The sequence below is a fragment of the Tachypleus tridentatus genome, chromosome 8 (genome assembly GCF_004210375.1).
Source record: "Tachypleus tridentatus isolate NWPU-2018 chromosome 8, ASM421037v1, whole genome shotgun sequence".
Lineage (NCBI taxonomy): Eukaryota > Metazoa > Arthropoda > Merostomata > Xiphosura > Limulidae > Tachypleus > Tachypleus tridentatus.
Genome location: NC_134832.1, coordinates 153,356,173 through 153,383,396, shown reverse-complemented (window position 1 = coordinate 153,383,396; position 27,224 = coordinate 153,356,173). Strand labels below are relative to the sequence as shown.

Sequence of the window (27,224 nt, the reverse complement as noted above, 5' to 3'; positions counted from 1 at the left end):
TGAGCAGTATAGTATATAATATACTTGGTCACTTCTTAATTAAACAATAAAGAACAGACTGGTTGAAACTACAGTATAAAGATTCCAAGACCTGTTCACACAGATTAATAAATATGTTTATTCTATGCACTTACTATTGTTTAAATTCTTTGATACATGCCTCTTTTTTGTTTTTGGTCCAGCATAAACTCTCACCAGTACGAGGCTGCTTCTATTAAATGAGTAAACGAGAGCACACATGAAAATAATCATTTGAGTAATAGCCATTTCCCATACTGTGTGTGTATTTTTTTTATTATATGTACCTATCAGAGAACATTTTAAATAGTTTTCCTCATGTAACCTTCGTCTGGAAGGATCTTTTGGATAGAGATAAAACTCCAGGTGGGAGGGACAGGACAGATCATTTTGTTATAAAAGTGACATAAGTACTGATAACTATTACACTCATATTTACAAACCATTTATAACTAATACTACAATAGTACTGTTGTCCTGACATGTTGATTACCAAGAATGAAAAGGGCTTTAAAATTTGATTCATTGTTCTACAATTTAGTATATTAACATAGTGGTTAGGGACCCACTGATCTATCTTAGCTGTCCCATCCTCTAAGTCCTATAAATTAAAAAAGAACTTAAAGTCAGCCTTATCATTTATACAATTATGAAGCTTTCTCTTTAACTTAGATTTACTCCCTTTACAACATCCAGAGGCCAACCATCCTAGCAGAAGAGAACTTGTCCCTGTCCACACAGCTTCTAAATTAGGCTGTGTGAGTGAAGAAAAACAAAACAAGAGCCATACTTGCAGAACAGCAGTTTTATTCAAATACAATCTACATAACTGCAGTATCTTGTATGAATATGTTTTTGTCTACCAACTGATAATCTACACCATCCTTTTAACAAAATAATACATTAAAAGGAAAGCATTACAAAAGTTATGGGCTGGCAGTTCAAAAACTGAAGGTTTACATGTTTATTTCCAATTTACAGTGACTGAAATAACTACATGAAAATATTAGTACACGCCCCTGAATGATACAGTACAACACCTATGTTGTTGTAATGCTCTACAACTGGTTGCCATCCAACCAATTCAAGAGTGCCACACCAGTTAATTCACTATATAAACATATCTTGACAAGCATGTAGCAGTTACTATTTAAATTTGACCAACTAAAGTAAAACTTCATGAATCAATGGTTACTGTATGAAAGAAGCTATTTCTGTAAGGACAGTGAGAAACAAACCTCAGCTGAATGGAAACCTTTCCCACAAAGAGTCAACCAAAAAGGACAGTGTTGCAAACTAATGCAACAAGTTCAAAATCACACATCACTGAAGAGAAGGGCCAGCAGACATCCTGTAAAACTGTGTGACATGCTACAGGTATTTGAAGAAACTATACATTTACCAGTAAATTATGACAGCATATTAACCAGATATTGTTCTCTTAAAAACATATATATATATATATATATATATAACACTCAACCAATGAATCACTTCAACCACTGTTGCTTCTTGTACCATCAATATGCAATCACAGTTATGTATACAGAAAATCGTGTTGCAGCATAGCAAATTTCAGAAATATGACAGTAGAAGTTATATGGCTTTTGTTACCTATCTTAGCATATGTACTTTATCAAATAGCTATTTTAAATATTTGAAAACAAATACACAACTAATAACATGGAAAACCTATCTCCAAATCAAAATACAACTGCAAGCCAACTATTTCCAAAGCTATTTTTGTTTAAACATAAGTTACATCATTCTAAATATTCACAGAAAACAAGAATATAGACCAACATAAAATTTATTTCTGGTTACTTATTTTCTTAAAACATTCAATACAGGTTTCATCCTTGGATATCAAAATAAATAAGCTGACAGAAAAACAGTTTGTGAAAGATGATTTCCTATTTTTAAAATTCTTACTCGATGAAAATACGAAAACTGTTTTCTATAAAGGTTTTATTGTTCACATTTCAATAGGCTAAAGTGATTTAAGTATGAGTAATACATCATACAAGTGTATAGAAATATAAAACATACACATGGTTGAGAGCTTTCTGTTATTTAATATGTATTGATAACTATAATGTACTAAAAGCCTCATTTTTAAGGAAGGTTTGATCATTCAAATAGCAATGTATTAGGTTGAGGAATAATTTGTGAGCATTTTTAAATAATTTCATTCAAGCATTACATGCAAAACTATACAATACTTCAATGCATGAACACATTACACCCAAAACATTTATTATGATACTTTATTTCATGTAATACCTAGGTATATAGTATGCATTGTTTTAAACGAAATTGCCAAAAATTAAAAGCGAAAAGCAGATGGTGTCGAAAATGCTCGATTTTGTCCACTTGACAGTCCATTTAATGAGCTGAAAATGAAAGCAAAAATTAAAGACGTATGAAAATCAAACACACCAAATTACCTACCAAATGACATGAAATATTTTGCGAAAGCGTTTCATTTATGAATATATTTGTTTAACTTGAAAAAAACGCTCGCGAATTATTCCTCAACCCAATACAATCTGGTTCAGGGAAATCTTTTCAATACATATTCTAGTGTATATAAAATAATTTAATCAATTACTCTTAAATTCTTGAAGCTCCAAACATTTAAAAATTACATGAATATACACCGAAACCTGTTCATAGATGGTAACTGCACAACATGATTTACCAGTTAGCTTTTATGTTGATCCTTCAAATTGAATCTAACACTAAAACTATTTACACAAAACTAACATTAATATAACTACTTGCTTATAAAGCAGCCACTCTTAAGAACATTATTTGGAGTTTGAAACATTTACAGCATGAGATCAACAAAATTATAAAGCAGAATTTTATCTATTTATGAAAGTTTATCCAGCTATCAATAATAGTGAACATCTCCGTAACACAACTACTCCCTTCGAGATGTGCATATATAATTCTTCAAACTATGCAGATATAATGAAAACTTTGAAGAATTAATATGAACTTCAAATATCATGTGCAATGGCTTAATGTTCACATTTCACCTGCTTATACAATGCACAGACTGTAGGGCCTATTGGTGAAACTAAACGTCACCTTGAATTATGAACATTTGAATAAAGTTATCACAATCTATATAAACTGGAATTTACAAACTCTTAAAGCTCCACTATTTATCAGCACAATACAGAAACAGAGCATCGATGTCTATCCAACTTTAAAATATTCTCAGCAGTCAAGCACGACACCGAACTTCTAATAAAAGAAACATTATACATAAAAACTCTTCCTCCATCTCTAAATAATATATATTCTTTATGTGGTTTACGTTAATATTACATTTTAATTCAAGTGCTTCACTTACACTACTTCAGTTTCTCGTGTCCCACATTCTATATTAAAATTGTTTACTTAACATATATTATAAATTATATTTCTGTTGTAATTACCCCAGTGTGTGTTTGTTTTGTACTTGTAAGTTACTGAAAATGGAACTTTGAAAATTCCAAAATGTTTATTAAAGGCTTCACACTAATTATGTTTGTGTTTTACTTGACTATGAAATTGTTTTCTGAAAATTGAATTGATTAGTAACAATAAAACAGAACTTGCCAGCATTTATAAAAATTTTATCTGAAATAAAAAATTAAACCCTAATTGTATCCCTTGTTTTCCTAGTTTGATTTTTTAAATGCTTGTGATCTTTATACTTCAACAATGAAGACTACACAGAATATAATCACAGTAAAACTTTTAACTAATAATACAAAAATTGAAGCTCTCAACAGAAATGGTCAAAAGTCATAGTATCGCTGTGTTTTAACACGTCTTGTTCTGGTTGCAGCTATGGTGGGAAAAGGCACCATGTTTCGACTAGACAATGGTTTAGTGGGTGAAGGATTAACAAACGTTGAGATTGAAGAACCTCCAGAGGATTGTATTGTTGACATAACAGGTTTTGAAGTTGATGAACCCTCTGAAGGTTTGGTTGGTGAAGTGTCAACAGTTTTTGACATCGAAGAAACCTCGAAAGGTTTGGTTGGTGAAGTGTCAACAGTTTTTGACATCGAAGAAGCCTCGGAAGGTTTGGTTGGTGAAGTGTCAACAGTTTTTGACGTCGAAGAAGCCTCGGAAGGTTTGGTTGGTGAAGTGTCAACAGTTTTTGACGTCGAAGAAGCGTCGGAAGGTTTGGTTGGTGAAGTGTCAACAGTTTTTGACATCGAAGAAGCGTCGGAAGGTTTGGTTGGTGAAGTGTCAACAGTTTTTGACATCGAAGAAGCGTCGGAAGGTTTGGTTGGTGAAGTGTCAACAGTTTTTGACGTCGAAGAAGCCTCTGAAGGTTTGGTTGGTGAAGTGTCAACAGTTTTTGACGTCAAAGTAGCCTCTGAAGATTTGGTTTGTGAAGTATCAACAGTTTTTGGCATTAAAGAACCCTCTGAAGGTTTGGTTGGTGAAGTGTCAACAGTTTTTGACATCGAAGAAGCCTCGGAAGGTTTGGTTGGTGAAGTGTCAACAGTTTTTGACGTCGAAGAACCCTCCGAAAGTTTGGTTGGTGAAGTGTCAACAGTTTTTGACATTGAAGAACCCTCCGAAAGTTTGGTTGGTGAAGTATCAACAGTTTTTGACATTAAAGAACCCTCTGAAGGTTTGGTTGGTGAAGTGTCAACAGTTTTTGACATTGAATAACCCTCTGAAGATTTGGTTGGTGAAGTATCAACAGTTTTTGACATTGAAGAACCCTCTGAAGGTTTGGTTGGTGAAGTGTCAACAGTTTTTGACATTGAAGAACCCTCTGAAGGTTTGGTTGGTGAAGTGTCAACAGTTTTTGACATTGAAGAACCCTCTGAAGGTTTGGTTGGTGAAGTGTCAACAGTTTTTGACATTGAAGAACCCTCTGAAGGTTTGGTTGGTGAAGTGTCAACAGTTTTTGACATTGAAGAACCCTCTGAAGGTTTGGTTGGTGAAGTGTCAACAGTTTTTGACATTGAAGAACCCTCTGGAGGTTTGGTTGGTGAAGTATCGACAGTTTTTGGCATTAAAGAACCCTCTGAAGGTTTGGTTGGTGAAGTATCAACAGTTTTTGAGATCAAAGAACCCTCTGAAGGTTTGGTTGGTGAAGTTTCAACAGTTTTTGACATCAAAGAACCCTCTGAAAGTTTGGTTGGTGAAGTGTCAACAGTTTTTGACATCAAAGAACCCTCTGAAAGTTTGGTTGGTGAAGTGTCAACAGTTTTTGACATCGAAGAATCCTCTAAAAGTATGGTTGATGAAGTATCAACAGTTCTCATCATCAAAGAACCCTTTGAAGGTTTGGTTGGTGAAGTGTCAACAGTTTTTGACATTGAAGAACCCTCTAAAGGTTTGGTTGCTAAAGAAACATCAGTATGTTGTGTTACTGGAGCATCAGCAATTTTCGAAGTTGAAGAAACACATGAAGATTGCGTCATTGAAGTAAAAATAGTTTTGGAAGATGATACAGCTACAGAAGTATTAAAAGCTTTCAAAGTTGAAGAATCCACTGTAGATTGTGTTACTGAAGTATCAACAGTGTTTGAAGTCGGAGAATCCCCTGGTAAAGTTTCTGAACACAACAGACCTAAAGAACATTGCATTTCCAATGTATAAACATTTTTAATTGACAAATGTCTCAAAGAATGTGTTGTTGAAGAATCAGTGGCTACAGGACCTAAATAGTTTCTTTTAGGTTGTGTTGTTGAACTGTCAACAGTTATTGATGGTAATCCCCTCAAAGATTGTGATGTGAAAGACTGACCACAAGTTAAGTCTGAGAAATACATTGAAGAACTAACAGACGAAGCTAGCAAACCATCCGATGGATGTGTTGTTGAAGAAGAAACAGATGCTAATGATAAATCTTCTGAAACTTCTGTTGTGGAAGTACTAACAGACATTGAATCTGCAGCAACTGATGTATTTGCTATTGAAGATTCAGCACCTGTGGAAACTGAAAACCTATCTGACGAGTGCAATTTTAAATGAGAATCTGTTTTGGAAACCATTAAGTTTTTTAAAGACCATGTTTCTGAAGATGTTAAACATTCAGAAGACTGTGCTCCTTGAGAAGTTCTTGTAGCTTGTGTTGTCAAGAGACCATCAGCACTGGAAGTACCCACATCTCCAGGTAATTGTATTGCTGAAGAAATAAGACATGGTGAAGAAGAACTTAAAGATAGTGATGTTGGATAGCATCCTAAAGATTCCATTAAAGAATAACTACTAAGGTTTGAAATTGAGGAACCTTCTAAAGATTGTGTTGTAGATGAAGTTAACAGTGCTGCAGTTAAGGAATCTTTAGTAGATGATGGTGTAGAAGAACAAACAGATGTTGATGTGAAGAAACTTCCAGAAAGTTTTGTTGCCAAAGAGTCAGCAGACTCTGAAGCTGGCAAATTTACAGGTGTTTGTAATATGGAAGTACTGACAGTTACTGATGTTGAGGAATCTCTGGAAGGTCCAGATATTGAAGATAATTTATTCTCAAAAGATATTACATCTGAAGAACCTTGAGAAAGATCAATTATGGAAGTATCAACAGAGCTTAAAGCTGAGGGATCACCAAACAGTTGTACTGCAGAAGTATCAACAGATGTTGAAACTGAGAAATCTCTAGAAGGTTGTACTCTAGAAGTATCAACATGTACTGAAGCTGGAGAATCTCCAGAAGGTTGTACTGTAGAAGTTTCCAAAGATGATGAAACTGGGGAATCGCCAGAAGGTTGCACTGTGGAAATATCAATATATGTTGAAACTGGGGAATCGCCAGAAGGTTGCACTGTGGAAGTATCACTATATGTTGAAGCTGGGGATTCTTCACAAGGTTGTACTGTGGAAGTGTCAATATATGTTGAAGCTGGGGATTCTTCACAAGGTTGTACTGTGGAAGTGTCAATATACATTGAAGCTGGGGATTCTTCACAAGGTTGTACTGTGGAAGTGTCAATATATGTTGAAGCTGGGGATTCTTCACAAGGTTGTACTGTGGAAGTGTCAATATATGTTGAAGCTGGGGATTCTTCACAAGGTTGTACTGTGGAAGTGTCAATATATGTTGAAGCTGGGGAATCTACACAAGGTTGTACTGTGGAAGCATCAATATATGTTGAAGCTGGGGATTCTTCACAAGGTTGTACTGTGGAAGTGTCAATATATGTTGAAGCTGGGGATCCTTCACAAGGTTGTACCGTGGAAGCGTCAATATATGTTGAAGGTGGGGATCCTTCACAAGGTTGTACCGTGGAAGCGTCAATATATGTTGAAGCTGGGGATTCTTCACAAGGTTGTACCGTGGAAGCGTCAATATATATTGAAGCTGGGGATTCTTCACAAGGTTGTACCGTGGAAGCGTCAATATATGTTGAAGCTGGGGATTCTTCACAAGGTTGTACCGTGGAAGCGTCAATATATGTTGAAGCTGGGGATTCTTCACAAGGTTGTACTGTGGAAGTGTCAATATATGTTGAAGCTGGGGATTCTTCACAAGGTTGTACTGTGGAAGTGTCAATATATGTTGAAGCTGGGAAATCTACACAAGGTTGTACTGTGGAAGCGTCAATATGTGTTGAAGCTGGGGATTCTACACAAGATTGTACTGTATGTGGAGGACCATTTGAGGCTTCTATTGTATATGAAACAGATGACGGTGAATTTCTTGAAAGCTGTGTTATAGATGATTCATGAGAGTCTGCTGTCCAACAATCATCAGAAGCTTGTTTTATATAAGGTTCAACAGCTGGTTTAGTCAAGTTCAAAGAAGATCTACATGATCCTGTAAAAAATTATATTTAATAAAATGTGTGTCATAGTACAACTTACAGCAACTGAAAAAAGATTTGTGATATGTTACTTCATTAAATCTGTTGTAAGACTAACTATTCATGTGGTAAGGTTTCTGTCCTGTACTGTTGATATAAGCAAATGAGAGACTTTGAAGGAATCTCTTGTTAAGCTACTTCTTTATTTAAAACATTACAATGACTCTTCATGCAGCTTCAAAGTTCTGGATTTAAAAGGGTAAATATCTTAAGTGTTTTTTTTACCTAAACCTTAAAGTAATATTTTCTTAATCACTACTATATGATATCAAGTTTTAAATGTATAGGAAAAACACTTATGTTTCTTTAAAGATTATGTTAACCTCTTGATGTAAGGACATTATATTTAGAAAACATTTTAGAGGAGATTGGCAAAACAATTTTTGTATGATTTCAACTTTACCTGATGCCAGACAGTCTTTGCTACCAGCTGATACAGTAACAGGTTCCACAACTTGAATTCCAAGCAAATGTTCCTTTTCTTCTACCTCTTGTGAAAGAAGAGAATCCCTTTGTTCATTTGATGAAACGCATATTTCAGTAGTCTTCAGACTAACCAATTCCCCATCTTGAGAATCTGAATGTTGAGGTTCAACTACTGATTCCTCCATTATATCATTCTCCCTCTTACTAAAGAGGGATACATCAGTGTCACTAACATGATCAAACAAGTACAGACTGGATTGATTTTCTTCCTGTGTAGGATTTTCAACAGGAATATTGTCTGGCTGATTGCTGGATGAACAGAAACTACTCAACTTATGAACTGGAGTGCATCCACTCAATTTCTTATCTCTTGTTTTAGAAACAGCCGCTGCTGCCGCCTGCACCCTGGTCGAGGGAGAAGCGGATGAAGCACTGAGAATGACCCCTTGCAGTTGCAAAGGCTTGCCTGCTGATGATTTCGTAGACCCCGAAATAAGAAAAGTAGCAGATTCTGTTCCTGGTGAAGAAGATAAAAGCAATGTTGGGGACTTCAGAATGGTTTTAGGAGTAAACTGTTTAGTTAATGGAGGGGAAAGTTCACTAGAACTGACAAGGCTTTTACTGATACTACTAGCTTGTGCCAAAGTGTGTAACTTGGTAAGATCAAAATGACCACTGGTAAGAATTTTTGCTTGAGTTACAGCAGGAGAGTTACTAGTAGTTCCTGGTGTCAAACAAGCAGTAGTGAGAGGAAAGTCATGATACTGTAGTTTCTGAATTGCTTCTACTTGCTCTTGGTCTGGTTCAATTAATGATGACTGGCCTCTCCCTACTGATGAAGCTTTTCTAATTGTACCTAAAACATCCAAGGAACTTGCAGGTGGCATTTCTGCAAATTTTTCAGTCATTAAAACTGTTGTGGAAGCTGGAAAAGTGAATGTAGTCAGAGGATTTCCATTTATGGCTAGACTAGGAATAACACCAGGTAGTTTTGTGGAAGACGTGTTTAGTAACGGTGCATTAACACTGGATGTTCTCATACTTGATGGAAAAGAAAAGGTAACAGGAGAAGCAAGTATAGAATGCAAAGAACTTGAAATGTTTACAGTAGGTGAAGGTGAAGTAGAGATGGTTGAAGGTAACATAACAGACTTGCTATAAGATGAAGAAAGGGAAGCATTTTCCATTTCATCTGACAAAGTTTCTGAATAAGAAACTACAGGAGAACCAGAATCTCGACTAGAGACAGCCAGAGCTTGGGCTTGTCGAAACTGACTTAGGCTAGAAAGAGAGCCAATGTTGAACGAGTAACTTCTACTTGATTCTTTACGACGTGAAGTAGAAACTGTTGTAGAAGGTTGGGTGTTTAAAATTCCACTACCTCCTTCAATGGGTAACGTGTAGATAGAAGGAGGAAAAACTCCATTCCCTCTAGTTGATACTACAGAGGTGATAAGTGTTGAAGATATTTCTCGACCTCCTTGAGCTAAAGTTTGGGAGACTTTACGCTTCCGTCCTTTTTCACTAACTGCTCTATTTGTTTTAGGACCAGAGGTTTTCTTTGCTGCAGATAAAAGCAAAGAAAAAACAAGAAATGCTTATGTGTAACAGTTTTTTACTGAATTTAAAAAATCTCACCTAACCATTAGGTTTTTGTATGTACTAAAGTGTAATGAAACATTATCTACACCCTCAGAATGGCAAACCTTGAACTTTAATGTCATTAAACGTATCACCATAAAAAGTTTACCCAACTTGAGCATTTATTACACGATTTTCTCTAAAGTATACAATTAATGTGATTCCTTATATAAATGCACTTAACCCTTTAAACACAGGAAGATTAAATTACCACCCATTTATGCAACTAAAATGTTATCTCTGTGCATCCCTCACAAAATCTCATATGATTTTCCTATGTTTATTAGTATTCTGTACACACACAAAAAATTCTTATTACATCTTTCTAACAAAAAATGTTATTTATCTGTAGTAGTTATCTTCACTCAGACTTTAAATATATTCAAATGCAAGATGATTTTTCACTTCAAGTATAAAACACTTTTATAGTTTCATATTTCATTTGGATAACCAATAGTCTCACAAAACAACATTAATGTTTTTTGTTTTGTTTTTTAAGGTAAATGTTGATTTTGTTTTTATCATTTTCTCAACCATATCACTAATTCTAGCTATTATCATCAATGTATAATGCAATGAAATTATTAAATTTAGGAGAAATATGTATCTTTAAAGTTTTGCTTATACTTGTAATTTTGGTTTTTGTCTTTTTTCACACATAGTTAATCTTTAATATTTTCTGTTCTTGTCCTTTATCACATATTATTCATCATGACACAAATCAACAGTGCCCTTCAGACATATCACAGTTTCTTTAGGAGATGTGCAACCTTTCAGAAAAAATTTCATTCAGTGTGTAATATCGTAAGCCTTGAGAAAAGTATGGACATTTAAAATTGTTTAAGCCTCTTAATTACTCATTTTAAAACACAACTAAAATATAATAGTTAAACCTAAACATAATTTAAAGTGTATTTAAGTTCAACATATTTACATAAGAAACAACTGTACATGCTATAATTCATCAGGCTGCCAATATTACAGTCAGTTACAAGTAGTTTATGAAAACAACTTAGCACCAATTTCAGAAACACCATTGTAAGATTATAGTGTAAAATGAGCTTCTAATGTCTATACATATGTGTATGTAATGTCTACATGTAGGCTGTAAATTTAGCTCAAGCAAACCTGTTAAAGGTGTGTATGGCAAATGTAAAGAATTGAAAAACTATTACTTGCTTTAATTATATTTATACAGAAAACTTTGAAATGAATGAGTCAAAAGGTTATGTAAGCATCCTATTCAACTACCACTGTATTATTGAAGATACAGAGTAAAACACTTTCACTGATCACATACCAATATATCTGAAAGTTTTTAAACTTCAAATTTAACTATTTTCAACCTTTACATATCAAAAACAATAATACCGTGATGTGTGCATCTTTGAACATTAAAATTTTCCAACACTAAAATGTACTTCTGACATATTCTTACACTGTCTTAGAGAACAGATTTTCCCAACTTCTACTTCCCTTTATATGCTCTACTTTTCACTATCGTTCATACTAACCCTTCCATGAGGCAGCTGCAGGACAGTATACAACAACTCTCCACCAATAAGAATATCACACAGCTCCCTCTACTCAACTTAGCCCAAATTCATTTTGGGATTAAACAACATCAGAAGTGGAGAAGAAAGAATCTATCAGAAATGCATTTCAGTTAAGGAAGATTTTAACTTTCATTCCATATCTTACCTTCTCAAAGAATGGCCAGAATCCCACACTGACCTGGTGGAGAGACTGAAATAACAGTACATAGATGAACCTCTTTCAAAAAGCACCCATAGGTGTGTGATTAAAGGATACATTAGACACATACACTTCTGAGGTAAGTATATTTGCCTCTGAATATGATGTCATTATAAGAGTGGAATCATAGGAGGGTTGGATGCCATTTTATCTCCATCAAACAACTCATAAAATGTTCAGATGTAAAAACAAGTTACAAATTAAAATAAACAAAGTTTGAAAATCAGGTAAAAAACATTTAATTATAAATAAAAGGCCTAAAACGCAAAAAAGTTAAAAACACGATTAAGTTGGACAGTGTTACCTTTGCCACTGACACCATCAGAGGTTAAACTGTAGATAGTATATGTTAAAAATAGTGCTGCCTTTCATGGTTGTAACATTAGCATAACAGTAAATAAGGGTTAAGTATCACAAAGGCTACTCACTGATGAGTCACTACCAGTTATAAGAAAATGATAAGTTAAAAAATCATAACCAATGCATGGCCTAGCCAAAACAATTACCTTCTTCAGATCCTTACAGAAACAAGATGGCCAGAGAGCAACAGTTAGTGTTATCTGGAAAAGCTTATGATATTGCTCACACCAATCCAACTGGCCCAAAGCTGTGCCTTGAATACAGGACCACAGTCCACACAAGAGATAGGCACGACAATGATAGCCCCAGAGTAGACAGACTTAGCCTTAGCTGTGGGGTCAACAAACTCATACCCATGAACCCAAAAATGGCAGAAAAACAAAAAGCAAAAAAAGTCAGTGTAAATAATGTACTAGTGTACTGCATAGTCCTCTATGTGATCCAGGGCAAGAAAAATGGCATACAACTTGGCAGTGAACACAAACTGTAAAGGGGATCCTGTGAGCAACCATTGAGCCACAACAAACTATACAGAGCCCACAGAGTCACCTAGTTTCAAACCATCCATATAAATTGGAACAGAAGTATGATTTGAAAGATGTTCAGCAAAGAGAAGATGGTACTTCCAATCAGGAATATTTGCCATCCTCAGATAACTCAAGAAAGGTCACATTTGGGGATGGAAGTGAGCTAGGAAGAATGGGCTAATCACTGGAGACAACAACATTGTCCAATGCCAGACCCAATTCAGCCAGTTGCTCTTAGATATTAAGGCCACACGTAGAAATTGTAAACCATATCTTCCAAAAGAGCACGGCCCACTGAAGAAGAAAAACATAATAGCACATGGGATGCTGTGGTGAGGATAAAATCTTGGTAGCATACAACAGAGAAAGTTGTAAATGGCAGAAGTGAAGAGGAGGTTCATGGGACTCACAAACTCTGGACTAGAAACGTATGAAAAATTCCTGTGCAGAGCCAAAGCTTCAGATTGTGAAAGGGGTCCAGCAAGGGGTCTTCAAGGATGAGGTCCTAGCAGAACCATAAAGCTGACACCCATCGTCCAGTTTGGACTAAAGGAGGGTACAATATATCTTGAGCAGAGAAAATCAATCCACTCCCCAGGAGGTGGAAGAGAAGGCACAGAGGATGTTCAGTGCCCTTGTACATTTAAAACCTAGCTACTTTACAGTCAAAGATAAGCCCCAAGAACTTTACCTCAGGGATCATGAGAAAAACAAGATCATCAAGACATAACTCAGAGTGAAGACCCCATTGGTACAAAAATTGCATGCAAATGATTTTGGAAAAGTAAAAACCATTTGCTGTGGTACACTTTCACATCTAATGTCAGTTGTTGAAAATGAAGCTTATTGAACAACAGCTTCAGACTGCCCACAGTTGTTTGTTGATACTGAAATGTGTTACACTCAAGACACAGCCCTCAGGGACTAAGTTCCCATCCGAGAGAATGGGAAAATGCCAAAATTACATGGTCTCAGAATCATCTGTTGGGTAAAAGGTTCTGGATAAAACTGAATGGATAGCTACTTAACCCATATGAGTGGAGTTCCAACAAAATACCATAACTCTACAGCATCACAGATCAAAGTAAACAGAAACAAAACATTTCCTCTTGCAAAAGGCTTCCCTAATCTAGGTCTCAGTCAAAATAGATAGTCCAAAGTGGAGCACTGTCAAGAGAACCAACACTAGGTGTATGAGAGAAGATCATCCTCTCTAAGACCTTACATCTAGTCAAAGCAATTGGGTAATAGTTAGAAAGAATCTTGGGATCCTTTAAAGGTTTAGAGAAAGAAAGAACAGTACCCAAGTGTCAGAAAAAACATCCTGCTAGATTTTATTAAAAGCAGCCAAAAGAAGAGTAAAAAAGGTAAGAGAGAGATGGTGCAATATATCACAGTGAATATCATCATGTCCAACTGATGTATTGTCAGACTGATGAAGAGCAAGTCTGAGTTCCACCAGAAAAATGAGTGACTATAGTTGTAGAAAGATTGGCCTGAAAGAAAACAGATGAAAACTGTTCAAAATATAATAATGAAGAAGGCAGGAAAAGAAACAAAAATGCAAATGCACTAGAAAAACTCTTGCTGAGAGTATTGGTGATGTCCTGTACATCAGTAACTTTCTAAACATGGGAGAGCAAGATGGAAAAGGGGTGAGAAGCATCTCCCATTAATCTTCCAAACCTTGTCCCATGTGACTCTGGTAGAAGATATGGTAGTTGTGAACTTAATCCAAGACTTCTTCTGGTTTTGATGCCTGATATGCTGAGCATGGGCATGGACCTGTTGGAAAGCAATGCAATATAAAAGAATGGGGTACCTGAAATAGGTACCCTAGGCTTGTTTCTGAGTTTTCTATGTCTCCTGACAGACTGTAGACCACCATGGATGAGAATACCATGGGAAAAGTGTTGAGATTTTTAAAATAGAATGAACAGCTGCTTGAATGATGCAATCAGTTACTGCCTCTACACACAGGTGACAGGATTAAGTTCTAAGAGAGAGGTGAAAAGAAATCCTGTTGGCCTGAACCAACTTTTACTGTGGCATTTGGGTCAGATGGTATCAGTCACAGTCAATCTCCCTCAAAAATATAAAAACACAATGAATGCCACATGGGTCACTGTCAATCTTCAAAGAAAATGATACAAAGGGGGAACAGAAAGACAAACCAATAGCAATAAAAGATTGACTAGGTGCATGAATACATGTAAATGATCAGGAATTGAAAAGAGACAAATTATGTTCCTAAAGCATACACTGTGGAATGACCCCTCCCATCAGTACCATCCCAGAGTAGAGTGTATCCATTAAAGTCTTCTATGAGTAAAAAGAAGATGGCAAATGTTTTACGAAAGTAACAGTGTCTGTTTTATCACAAGTCTCTCCAGGAGACTAGTAGAAAGAACAAACAGTGATGGTACAGCAAAAGAAAACACAGATGACTACAGCCTCCATGAGGCACATACAAGGAGGGTAAGTAGCATCCCTCCATGCACTCATTCATCACAAAACATACCAGTCTGGAATAGAGAAAACTGCCAAAAAGTGACTGTCTCAGCAGGTTTTAGGAATGTTTCCTGAAAGGAAACACACATAGGGTGAGAGGAATCAATCAAAGCCTTAGTGTCATCCACAGTAGAACAGAAACCTCGACAGTTTCACTATATCCATTTTTATTTAGATGGGCAATTGAGTAAGGAACCCTTTTTATGGTGACAACATTTTTCTTTACTAGAAAGTCTTTTGACCTCTACAGATCCTGCCCTGGGTCAAATTGGCAGCTCTCTTTCATTACCTATAGATTTCAGTGACTGAGGGTGAGAACAAATAACTGTTCTGCTTCTTAGAGCCAAAGAAGATTGCCAAGTAGCCACCAGAAGCTTGGACCAAAGGAGATATACTTTGGCACATATTGGAATAGAGATTGACTTAATTGTTTTATCCAAAGAGGGCAAAAGACTCTTCAAATGATGTGAGAAAGAATCTCAAAGAAGCACAGAAAGGTCTAGCTGCACTTTCATTATAACAGATGGAGTAGGAGACAATAAATTCCAAGCCTTAGAATAAAAAATGTTGTTCACCATTTTTTAAATGCTACATTTCTTTCTCCTCCACTCATTTAGGGCAAGTACGATAGTAACAGAGGAGTGAGCCATTACAACTAACACAATGAGGGTCAGTTTATAATCATAAGCATCGTTGTCTATGCCATGCACATGACACAACAAAGACAAGAATGCATTTGAATAACCAAACTGCTGACACTGGAAACATCTGGAAAGGTTGGTATGACATAGCCATACCTTACATCTCAGATAACCTGCCTTGACAGTGGCAGGTGGACAGGACACTGTAAACATCAAAGTAAAAACACAGGTAGTTAGCATAATTTCTACTTTACAAGTGAACATACGTCTCACTGCAGAAACTCTAAGATTTGAAAAAAACAAGCGAGGATCTCCAATTCAAAAATGTTCTTAAAATCCCTCTCAACAATCCTAAGGAATTCAAAGTAACATGGAGACTAACCTGAACTGGTAGATCCACAATGGCCTTTTAATTCAGGAGTTTGCTGTACTTTGGTGTAAGTATTTAAATCAAAATGTCCCCATAATTTAGCTTCTTAACTGAATTTGGAGAAGCAGCAAGTCCTTCTAATTCCCTCTGAATAAAAAAGGGAGACAGTTGCCCTAAAGTTTATCTGCTGAGGAATAAGGAATGCAAAATCAAAAACTGGGGTACAGGTGCATAACAAGTTTAAAATAACTGGTCAGTCTTTGAGACATTGTCATTGAAAAGTTAGTAGTTTTTTTCCTATATTTCATTTTTTGAATAATTTGGCAGATCAATAATAAAAGGGGAAAGGTTCAATGTTTACTGGCCATATTTACCATGGAGTCCTACAAGGGGATGTACTACAATACCAAACAAGGGCACTGCAGCAATGCCAGGGTTTCATGAGCACTACACCCAAACACCAGCATCAGATATAGTGTAGACAACACCTAGTGAGAATGCCCAACATTGGTATTCAGTTGATCCTTGCCCAAAAGGACCAGCTAGCTGACCCAGGGGGGAGGGCACCTGTCTACAGGAACACAAAACTAAAATGGTGTGTGTTTCAGTGCCCAAGACACCACTCAACTGCAAGCATTCTCTCCTCCCCTTAATGGGTTGCTATGCCAGACAAACACATGGATTTTCAGGTCCCAGAGGAAGTAATCTGAAAAAACAGCACCTTCCCTGGAAGGTTCTATTAGCACACACAAAAATGTATCTCAGAGGTGTCATAGGAATGACCCCAGAAATACTAAGGGGAACCCCTGGTGTTGGATGGCTAGGGAACAACATGACATGAATATTTGGCTCATAAGAGCAAGAGGTCCCTCTCCCACTCACCTTGGACATAAGAACAGGAAGGAAAAATCTTCCATTCTATAACCCTGCACCATCATATGTACATTTCCAACATAATTAACACCAGTGCCCCCGAGACAAACATCCAAACAGTAGGAAAGTAAACAGTGATGTGATGGGTCAACTCCAATCCAGAAACAGGCAGCACTAGTAATGAATCAGTCAGTCCATAATAGGTATCTGGAGCCACTCACATTTTGAGACTTATGTGGCTAATCCATCTCCAACCAATACCAGTAACCTATCCTGAAAACCTCATCCAGGCAGGGGTAGGAAGGAGAATTCCTGGCAAAAGAGGTGAACTGAATTTTGGAAGAAATAATTCAGTCCATATCCATGTGGAATCTGAAATAGCGCATAAGGCCCACAGTTAGAGAAGTGTCTATACACCATCTGTGCTTGCAGAACACCATTAACATACTCTAAACTGAGAAAAACTGAGCACTTTCAGGAGAAAGGTGTATCTCAGAACAGCTGGTATGGGTATTAACAACTTTACTAATAAAGTAAAGAACAATGTTTTGACCTTCTCGTCATCAGGAGAAAGGTGCATCTCAGAACAGCTGGTATGGGTATTAACACTTTTACTCAAAGCAGAGAACAACGTTTTGACCTTCTCGTCATCAGGAGAAAGGTGCATCTCAGAACAGCTGGTATGGGTATTAACACTTTTACTCAAAGCAGAGAACAATGTTTTGACCTTCTCGTCATCAGGAGAAAGGTGCATCTCAGAACAGCTGGTATGGGTATTAACACTTTTACTCAAAGCAGAGAACAACATTTTGACCTTCTCGTCATCAGGAGAAAGGTGTATCTCAGAACAGCTGATATGGGTATTAACACTTTTACTCAAAGCAGAGAACAATGTTTTGACCTTCTCGTCATCAGGAGAAAGGTGTATCTCAGAACAGCTGGTATGGGTATTAACACTTTTACTCAAAGCAGAGAACAACGTTTTCACCTTCTCGTCATCAGGAGAAAGGTGTATCTCAGCACAGCTGGTATGGGTATTAACACTTTTACTCATAAAGCAGAGAACATTTTGACCTTCTTGTCATCAGGAGAAAGCCTCCACAGTCCACCACTCCAGCAGCTAGGAGCTATTAAGTGGTAAGAGCTCTCAAAGGCTATTGAAAAAAGAATGTAAAATGCACTGGACAGTCCAGAAGAACTTAGCATACATTGAAGACAGTACAATGGGTGACCTCTAAGCCCTATTTTGAAAAGCAGACCATTCCTATTTTGATCAAAAGGAGGATGGACAGTAAACCCCTTCTGATTTACTCATGATAGTACATGAATGTACCATCTGTGGTGAACATATTTATATGTAAGATGTAAAGCATCACTAGAAAAACCTATACGCAGCCTTATAGAACACCCCACACCAATGGTGCACTTTATTGACCGAAATGGTAGTACAGTGTGGGTTTAAAAATAAGTACACATACTTGAGCAATTCTTGCCACTGGGCAGAATCCATACATGCAAGAAAGGCCCCTGTAAAGAAAGAAAGACAAAAAAGCCATGTAACAACACAAAGTAATGCAAAACATGAGGAGCAATCTGGATCAGAAAGATAATAAATGGGAATGAAAGTGGATCTCAAAATCTCCTTGTCAAAAAAAAAGAAAAAGATGCAAGAGAATAGGATGGGAATGAAGAAACCTATGACAAGAAGACCAAGAGCAGTAGACATATCACTTAATTTGGTAAACTAACCTGGAGGAAAGGTAAACAGAATGAGAAATCAAGGAATCAACCTGTGAGGAAAGTCCAGCTTGGATCCACATGTTCAGACAGTGTTGAAATAAAAAGTTGTACTTGAGTAAGGATGAACAAAGGCATGAAAGACACACAAAAGCTGTCACATTTCTATTACAGCTGTAATGTGTACCTTACACACTGTAGCACATTATTCAATTACTCACAAAAGCTGTCACATTTCTATTACAGCTGTAATGTGTACCTTACACACTGTAGCACATTATTCAATTACTCACAAAAGCTGTCACATTTCTATTACAGCTGTAATGTGTACCTTACACACTGTAGCACATTATTCAATTACTCACAAAAGCTGTCACATTTCTATTACAGCTGTAATGTGTACCTTACACACTGTAGCACATTGTTCATTAATCCACATGATGGCTTTTCCATAACTTTTCATCTGTATCTCAATGCTATAGACCAACTATCTGATCAGTTTTCAGCTCAGGATTGTTACACACTCACAAGCGAAACCTCAACTTTAACACATTATCATAGGAAATTTAGGTATTAGTAGATGCAGTGAAATAATTATACCATAAATTGTGAATCCAAAACCACCAATTATAACAATTCCAAATACAGTGGAGCGCCATTAGGCCGCAGACCAGTAAACCGTGAAATCGCTTAAGCCGCTGTAGCAAGTCTTGTGAACGATGTAAGCGAGGATTATCGCGGCTCACCGCTAATTTAAGAACGTGTAAAAACGCGGCTTACGAATTTAATCCTGGCTTTATAACTTCAAGAGGATATTTAAAAAGGATTTGCTTTAATTTGGGAAATAAATAAAATATATTACAACAGAGATCGACCGTTAATCTACCTTATCCGCTCTCTATGTCAGCTTTATGGAGGCTGCCATTGTTACCGAATCACACCTCTCCATACATTAAAGTTAATCCGCGGTAAATCCATGAAAAAAGTGATAAATAATTAAGGTATTATTTTTAATTCGATAATCCGATATAATGATCATGCAATGGCCGGATGAGGCTCCTCGGCAGAGTTGTTGGCGACTTCAGCTTTTCAGTCACAAAGGTTTAAGCCACGGACCACTTAAGCCTCGGTTAAGCAGGTTGACTCCCCAAATACCGCGGCTTAACGGCACTCCACTGTAGCTGGTTGTAACAGCTGCTACCTTTCATACACTTTCAACATTGGCCACCAGAAGCATTTGATGTAAATCCAGTTGCATATGAGCAGCATTACTAACTGAAGCTGAGCATCTTCATATATTAAAAAACAAACATTTTATGTTAATTATTCATGGTAATTCTATATGATCTTAAAACCAATTTTTCTGTTGGACTTGAGAGCTTCTTGTCACATACTTTTATGGAAATTTGTATCAATTTTATAGCAGTATTTGTATGACAAAAATAATCAAATGATTATCACTTAATGAAGCCTAATTATACACAACACTCTCAAAACATAGAAAATCCTATTTTATATAAATATCAAACCAGAAATACATTTTCAGTGCAGGAGAACATTGACTTCCAACATGATACCTTACTTCCTCTTACAAAGTAGCTAGACTAACATGCTGTACTGGTAGTGAGCTAATAAAGAAAGATGTACCCCTTTAGGATGTGCTCAAAGAGAAACTAAGTGGTGTGGAACCTGAAAACATTACTCCTTAGCTAACATATGTTACACACTTTGCTCTTTTATGACAGTGTCATGAACAAAGAAGGTGAAAAACATGAAGAAATTTCAGAATGAAAATGACCAATGAATGGGACTCCATGGTGCATAAAACAGAAGTATATCTGATCAAACACCACCTGCTACAGAATATGATCTACAAAACAGCAAATAAAAAATATTCACAATATCAAATTGCAAAATTTTAAATAGAGAGTACAGAAAAACTGAATAAGTAGTATAATAGAAACATCAATATACACATAAAAGTTAGAATGTCTGTACAGTACTACCACAAATAGAGAAGTGATTAACAACTGCAAATGTGAAGAGGACACTGGCTATGACAGTTGTGTTGTTATGCTATTGGTGGATAGTTTCTCCATGATCATGGATATTTAGGAAATAGAAGACTAGTGGTAAGCATTGAAAATTTGTGCTGACAGAGGACAGTACTAGCTCATCAAAGCTATTTGAGAGGAAGTAAGATATCGTATCAGAATAAACAGTAGATATAAACCAAACCTACAATACCCTTGTGTTCAAGATAAATCACGGGCTGCAACTGCTTGTTAAACAAGAGAGATTCCAGCTTCTCTACTGAGAAGTCATCAGTCAAAACATCACATACTTCTAATTCAACAGGCTGTTGTAGTTCAGCTTTGAAACCTACTACATTTACTTTGCCTGAAGTTTCATTGAAACAAATCTTGAAATGTACTTTCATCACTGCTACTTTAATAACCAAGAGGTTCTTTCCAGGCTTGTTATTTATGGTAATACTTGGAACCACATGGAGTTATATTTCATTTTTCCTTTAGTTTCTTGCAAAACATTACATTACAGCAGAAGAAAATTTAGCATATTCAAAATACACTGAATTAAAGGACTATTTTGAAATGTGTTTAAACAATTCAAATATAACATCAGTTTCTGTAAGATAGTGTTAGTATGAACTTCAATTTACTTTATCCTCTAAACCTCCACTCACCACGAGTACTTTTCACCATTTCTTCTTCCTCAGTGATTATGGTCTTGAGTGTATCAACAGTTGCTGTCAAGCACTTTTCTCTACATTTTGTATACTCATAAAAACCTCAAGTTACCAACACTTTGCTTCTGTCTACCAGTCACAATATAAATCTTACAACATGAAGTATTTGCATTGTTTTAACACAAGAGATCCTCTTGCCATGAATGAGGACCAGTTCTAGAAAACTCTTGTCATCTACCTTTAAAAATGTTGAAAAATGAAAAAAATGAATAACAAAGAGATTTAAGTAAACTGGTTTGTTTGAAAAATAAATTTCTAGCTTTCAATCATATAACTATATTAATAAACGGCAGACCTAAGTCTGATGAAAACATGTTAAATTCTACCATTAATGAAACACCATAATGTTTATACTGCTTTCAGGTGTATTTATCAGATCATTGTCTTTCAGATGCATAAGGGTTTCAATAACCAATTCATTTCCTTATCATTCACTTCAAGTGTCTTGTTAGAAATATCCTGTGCATTCATTTGTGGCATTAAGGCAGTAAAAACTGAAACAGCTGTCAAAAACAAACTGTTTCCAATTAATTATCCACTCAAACTATCTTTCAGGGTTCCTCTAATCAAGATTACTTCTTCAAACAAAGCTCGTGAAACTATGAAAATAGTTTATATCTACATAGAATTCAGTTTATTTTCTGAGAAAACAAAATTTATGTAATTGTTTTAATACTGTTATGGAATTTTAGTATCAAAATCTATTCCAATCTTTGAAAATATGCAAAAAATTACATTAACACACAGAAAACCTTAACAATGTTCATCTTCTGAGGTTTTGAACTAAAAGTACAAATATAACATATATTACAGATTTGTACTTCAGTCATACTTATTTGCACTTGAATATTACACCACACATCTGAATGAAAATGAATGGCACCTCACATAGCACATACCAGAGAAACAAACATACTGGTATAACCATCCTGATTTCAGATTAAAAAAAGCAACATTTGCTATCACAGTTATAATGCCTACACAGACAAAGGTATAAAATGTGTTCACTGAAATATAACAGCTAGAAACCTGTACCTTCTGTTTCACAGTCTCAAATATTAACCACTAAGACACACCTGACCTATACAAAATTGTGCATGTAATTCTGCACATGGAGGTAGAAATTTCTAAATAATTGCATTAAATTTGTGCACATAAAAATGATTCAGTAGGTTGTTTTGTTTACTTGTTGGTTGAACTGTGCTATAGTTAAAATTCTTTAAGAGGAACATGGCATCTCTAAATACCAACAATCGAGCATCAACAATACCCACACCAACCACCCAAAGAAACTTCAGAAACACTTAGTACAAATTAATTTTACTTCCGTAATGACCAGAAAGAAAGAAATAGTAATAAAATGTTTTCTGATACTATAAGACTAACTATTAATCCACTTTCAAATGTGCATACCTAAATTATCTCACTATTATACATTATACAATAATGTAACTTGAACAATATATGTATAGAAACTGAGGATCTAACTTTAACATGGAAGGTTATGATTCTCTAAGTTAATGTCTAGCTACACAAACTCAATGTATTCCAACTATAGTCTTTCTTATAAAATGTACTAGTATATACACATGCAAATAACACTTAAACAGTTTCATTTATACAAAAACAGCTAAACTACACTATATATATATATATATATATATGTGTAAAAACTGCTGGTGTTGGTAGAGAAAGCACTATGTAGAACAAACAACATTTCGACCTTCATCAGATTTGTGAACCTGAGGATGACCGAAGAAGGTTGAAACACTTCTACGTAGTGCTACCCATACCAGCCTTTTTCACACATATATTTCTCAGTGGGTTTTCTCCTCATCACGGATTATACTAGAATTCTTTCACAACACAGGTTCAGCTGTGGCTCAACAAAGCAGTAAATTACGGAAGATCTGACATTCCTCAGTATCAATACTACTTACACTTTTATTGGTAGATGAAAATTAAACTTAAAAACACTACAAATTTAAATACGTGAATAGTTAAATTTATATATATGTGGTGTGTATACATTATCCCTATGACTACCAGAAACTATGATTTATACGGCCTGGCATCACTATCAAAATAAAATAACTGGATGAAACTGTAAGTAATTTGAGAACTTTCCCAAAAGAGTGTAGTTTCAGAAAAATAAAATATTTCATTTTGATTTCTTTTCTAACAAAATTTTATTTTCACTCAGACTTTGAATAGTTCACTCCAAAATTATTTTCATTTTGGATATGAAAATACTGTTTGTTGATTTGGTTTCACAGAGATGCCAACTATTTCAAATGACTGAGTGTAATGATTGTAGACAGAGCCCTTTATCATTTGCAGCTACTAGGCCTGACCAATGTCTCTAAGCTGTTTATTATTATTATTATTATTATTATTATTATTATTATTAGTATCAGTATCATTATTTATTACTGCTATAGATTGCTCATTTATGACTGTGTTTTGTGTATTTAATAAATAAATTGAAAAAAATATTTTGAAATTATGTTTTTTATTTAGTTCAGAGTAACAAACGTACTGGTAAAACAACATTGAACATGCACAAACAGTAAGCAGAAAAAGCCTTTGTGTAAGGACTAGTTTATATCATGTTTATGATGCTTATTGTAATAGTTTTGCAGCTGTTGCAGCCTTTGCTTCCACGAGAATGATTGGGAGTTATAACAACATTGTCCATTTGACTGCATACACATCTTGTGTTATAATACTGCTCAAAACTGAGGTGTTCAAGTTTGATCTGAACTTGCTTTTGTTTTTAGTCACTAAACTAAATATCCTTTCACTGTCAGCATTAGAATGGAGATTGTAAAAATTCCAAGCATAACCCTACACAGAAAGTCATACTTCTGGTTGCCATTTCCATCCTTAACTGTAAACCACCGGATACAGTTTTGAGTCATCCATGTCTGTAGATCCATCTATAGCTAAACTGTAAACACTGTTAGTAAGTATGCTTCAAATCATTTTGTCATCTTCACAACCTAACATTTGCACAATGGCTGTAGTTTTGGTTCAATGACGAATTCTGCATTTATGGTTTTATATTCTAAATTCTTACCCATAAATGTCATTATCTGCATCGTTTTTGTCTTCGCCTCAGCCTTTTGTTGGTGAGATGCTGATTTTGTATGTCTGGAACAATTGTTTATTCTACCATGCTCCACAGAAAAATCGATGTGACAAACTGCACAAAACGCATGACTGTCACTGACTTTTGATGCAATGACCGGATATCTTGCAGTATACTCTTTACTAAATTTTTGATTCACAGTTTTAATTCTTTTAGATTTGCCAGAAACAAGACAATCTGGCAAACAAGGACTCTTTTTTTCCATCTTGTGAACGGTCGCATTGGTGTTTCTATGCTGCTTAGAAAACGAGAAATACCCATCTACGCGAACGCTGATTGGTTGACAAGCACTGATAACGTAACTATAGATTCCCCCACGTACCCAGTATGGAGAAGCACCGCACTCAAACTATTGGTAGACATCGGAGATACAAATAGTTTTTATTATTTCAAGCACAAACATGATTGTTGCAAGCAGCCATTTGGACTATATCTTTTATTTATTATCAAAATTTAGTTGTATCTCACTAGAAATTTTCTTTTCACCCCTTTCAAGCCCTGGGGGAACAATTTATCACTTTATTGTATAAACCTATATAATATATAATAATTTGGGAGTTGCAACAAGTCATAATATTTGTCTATATGAGTGTATAGTCGTAACGTATACACCAAAATCGTAATGATTATGTTCAAATCGTAATGGTTGGCATCTCTGGTTTCATATTTTATTTGCATAACTTGTAGAATGTCCAAAATAAATATCAAAAGTTTAAGATAAATGTTTATATCTCATTTTGTATATTTTCCACTACATCAGTAACTCTAGCTGTTATTATCAATGTACAGTGGAACAAAATTTTTAAAAATAAGAAACAGAAACATATACTTACTTTTAATTCTTCATTGAACAATCTTAAACTATCTTAAGGTTATATAAAAAGTTTCACATTCTTACCTTTTGACAAACAGTTTATTTTTGATGTTTTATTTTCCTTTTCAATTCTTTATCATTTATTGTTTACCTGAAATATCAAATGATGCCAGCAGGCCATATAACATTGCAAATGGCAAAGACAGTCTGCATTAACTTATTTTTATAGTCATTGATAAGAGAGGAATGATTAGAAAAACTTAAAAATCATTAAACCTTTCAAATATCAATTTTAAAACACAATTGAAACACAATTAACTAAAATTTAAAAGAAAGACCAAAGTGCAACTTAATTATTAATCTAATAATTATAAGGTGAAAAAAAAGCACTAGAGATGCTTATCTCAACAATGACTTAGCAGCAGTTTATTTTCTGTTTGAAAAATAATTTATTATTCATGATTCCTGGTAACCTTAAAAGAGTGGTTCTTAACCTTGTTGGAGGTACTGAACCCTGAAAGTTTTGTACTTGCATTCACTGAACCCTTCGTAATTGGAAAAATAAAACATGATTTTTTTCAAATTCAAAACATAAGTAGATATTTTATTAGAGCACAAAATGAACCATGCATCAGTTGCACACAATATCACTTTGAAGAACCAACAAAACATGAATTTCAAACAAAAACAATACTCAATGAATATTTACTGCAAATCAATGTGACTTTTGCTGTTGCCTTTCAGAGACAAGTTCAGAAATGCACAGCTTCACCTTGGCAAGTGCCACTCTCATATCATTTTTGCAACAAAGTCTGTTCCTTTTCTTCATTTTTATGTCTACCATACTCAAATTGATTGCTTGCAAAGATACATTGTAACAAACGATATGAGTATCTCAAGGGCTTTCTTAGCAATAAGAGGGTACGCTACGATTTGGTGACACCAAAACGTTGAGAGTGTTGTTGTTCTGAAAAGTTGCTGTTGAACCTGGTTCTGCTGAAGTTCAGTGATTTCACTGAGGTTAACATCATTGACATCTGCTGTCGCAACACTAAACATGAATAACTGTCTCACCCATGCTGGATATGACTCTCTGGTGGGGAAGTATCCATCAGAAGTATCTTTGCGAGCTCATCTAAGAGCATGGCAATTGCTTGCTTCAGTTCCCCGGTACAGAAATGTCTTTGATCTTACTTACACAGTCGTCAAGCAGAGGAAAGTTTGCAAAGTTATCATTCTCTGTTTGTCGTTTCCATAACAGTAGTTTTTTTTTTAAAAGCCTTCAGGTTTTCTTCCTCTTCGATGATGTTGACTCCACCACCTTGCATCTGTTGATTGAGAGCATTGAAGATATCGGCCAAGTATGCCAAAATGAGAATAAACTCAGATTTTTGAAGCAATCTGCATGACAATGTTGGTGCTCTCGCATATACAGGGCTAATTCCACACGCATGGCAAAAACACGATTCAGCACCTTTCCCCGGGATAACCACTGAGCGTTGAAATGGTACAGAAGTACCTCGAATTCAGAGCCCATTTTATTACACAGATCTTTGCAGATGCGGTGCTTCAGGGCACTATTTCGCACAAAGTTCACACATTCCATTACAATGTTTAATACTTCTGCCAGTTTTAAAGGAAAGGTTTTTGTTGCCAATGCATGCCTGTGCAGAACACAGTGCATTACAATGACGTGTGGTGCATTGGCTTTCACCAGCACACCAAAACTAGAGTTTTGTCCCAGTGTGATTAAAGCTCCATCTGAACAAACTGCAGAAACAATATCCCATGAAAGATCGTT

At 35.6% G+C, this 27,224-nt stretch overlaps 1 protein-coding gene across 6 annotated transcripts in view; it reads right to left on the bottom strand.

Annotated features, from left to right (window-relative positions):
- Positions 1-808: 808 nt before the first annotated feature.
- Positions 809-27,224, bottom strand: part of LOC143223773 (uncharacterized) — a 100,544-nt gene continuing 74,128 nt past the window's right edge. For all 6 annotated transcript variants that reach the window (XM_076452181.1, XM_076452187.1, XM_076452185.1 and 3 more), the window contains exons 14-15: positions 8,254-9,840; positions 809-7,804 (exon numbers count right to left, since the gene is read on the bottom strand). In XM_076452181.1, coding sequence (XP_076308296.1) covers positions 3,813-7,804; positions 8,254-9,840 — 5,579 coding nt within the window. In that variant the 3' untranslated portion in view covers positions 809-3,812. The remainder of the gene's footprint in view (positions 7,805-8,253; positions 9,841-27,224) is intronic.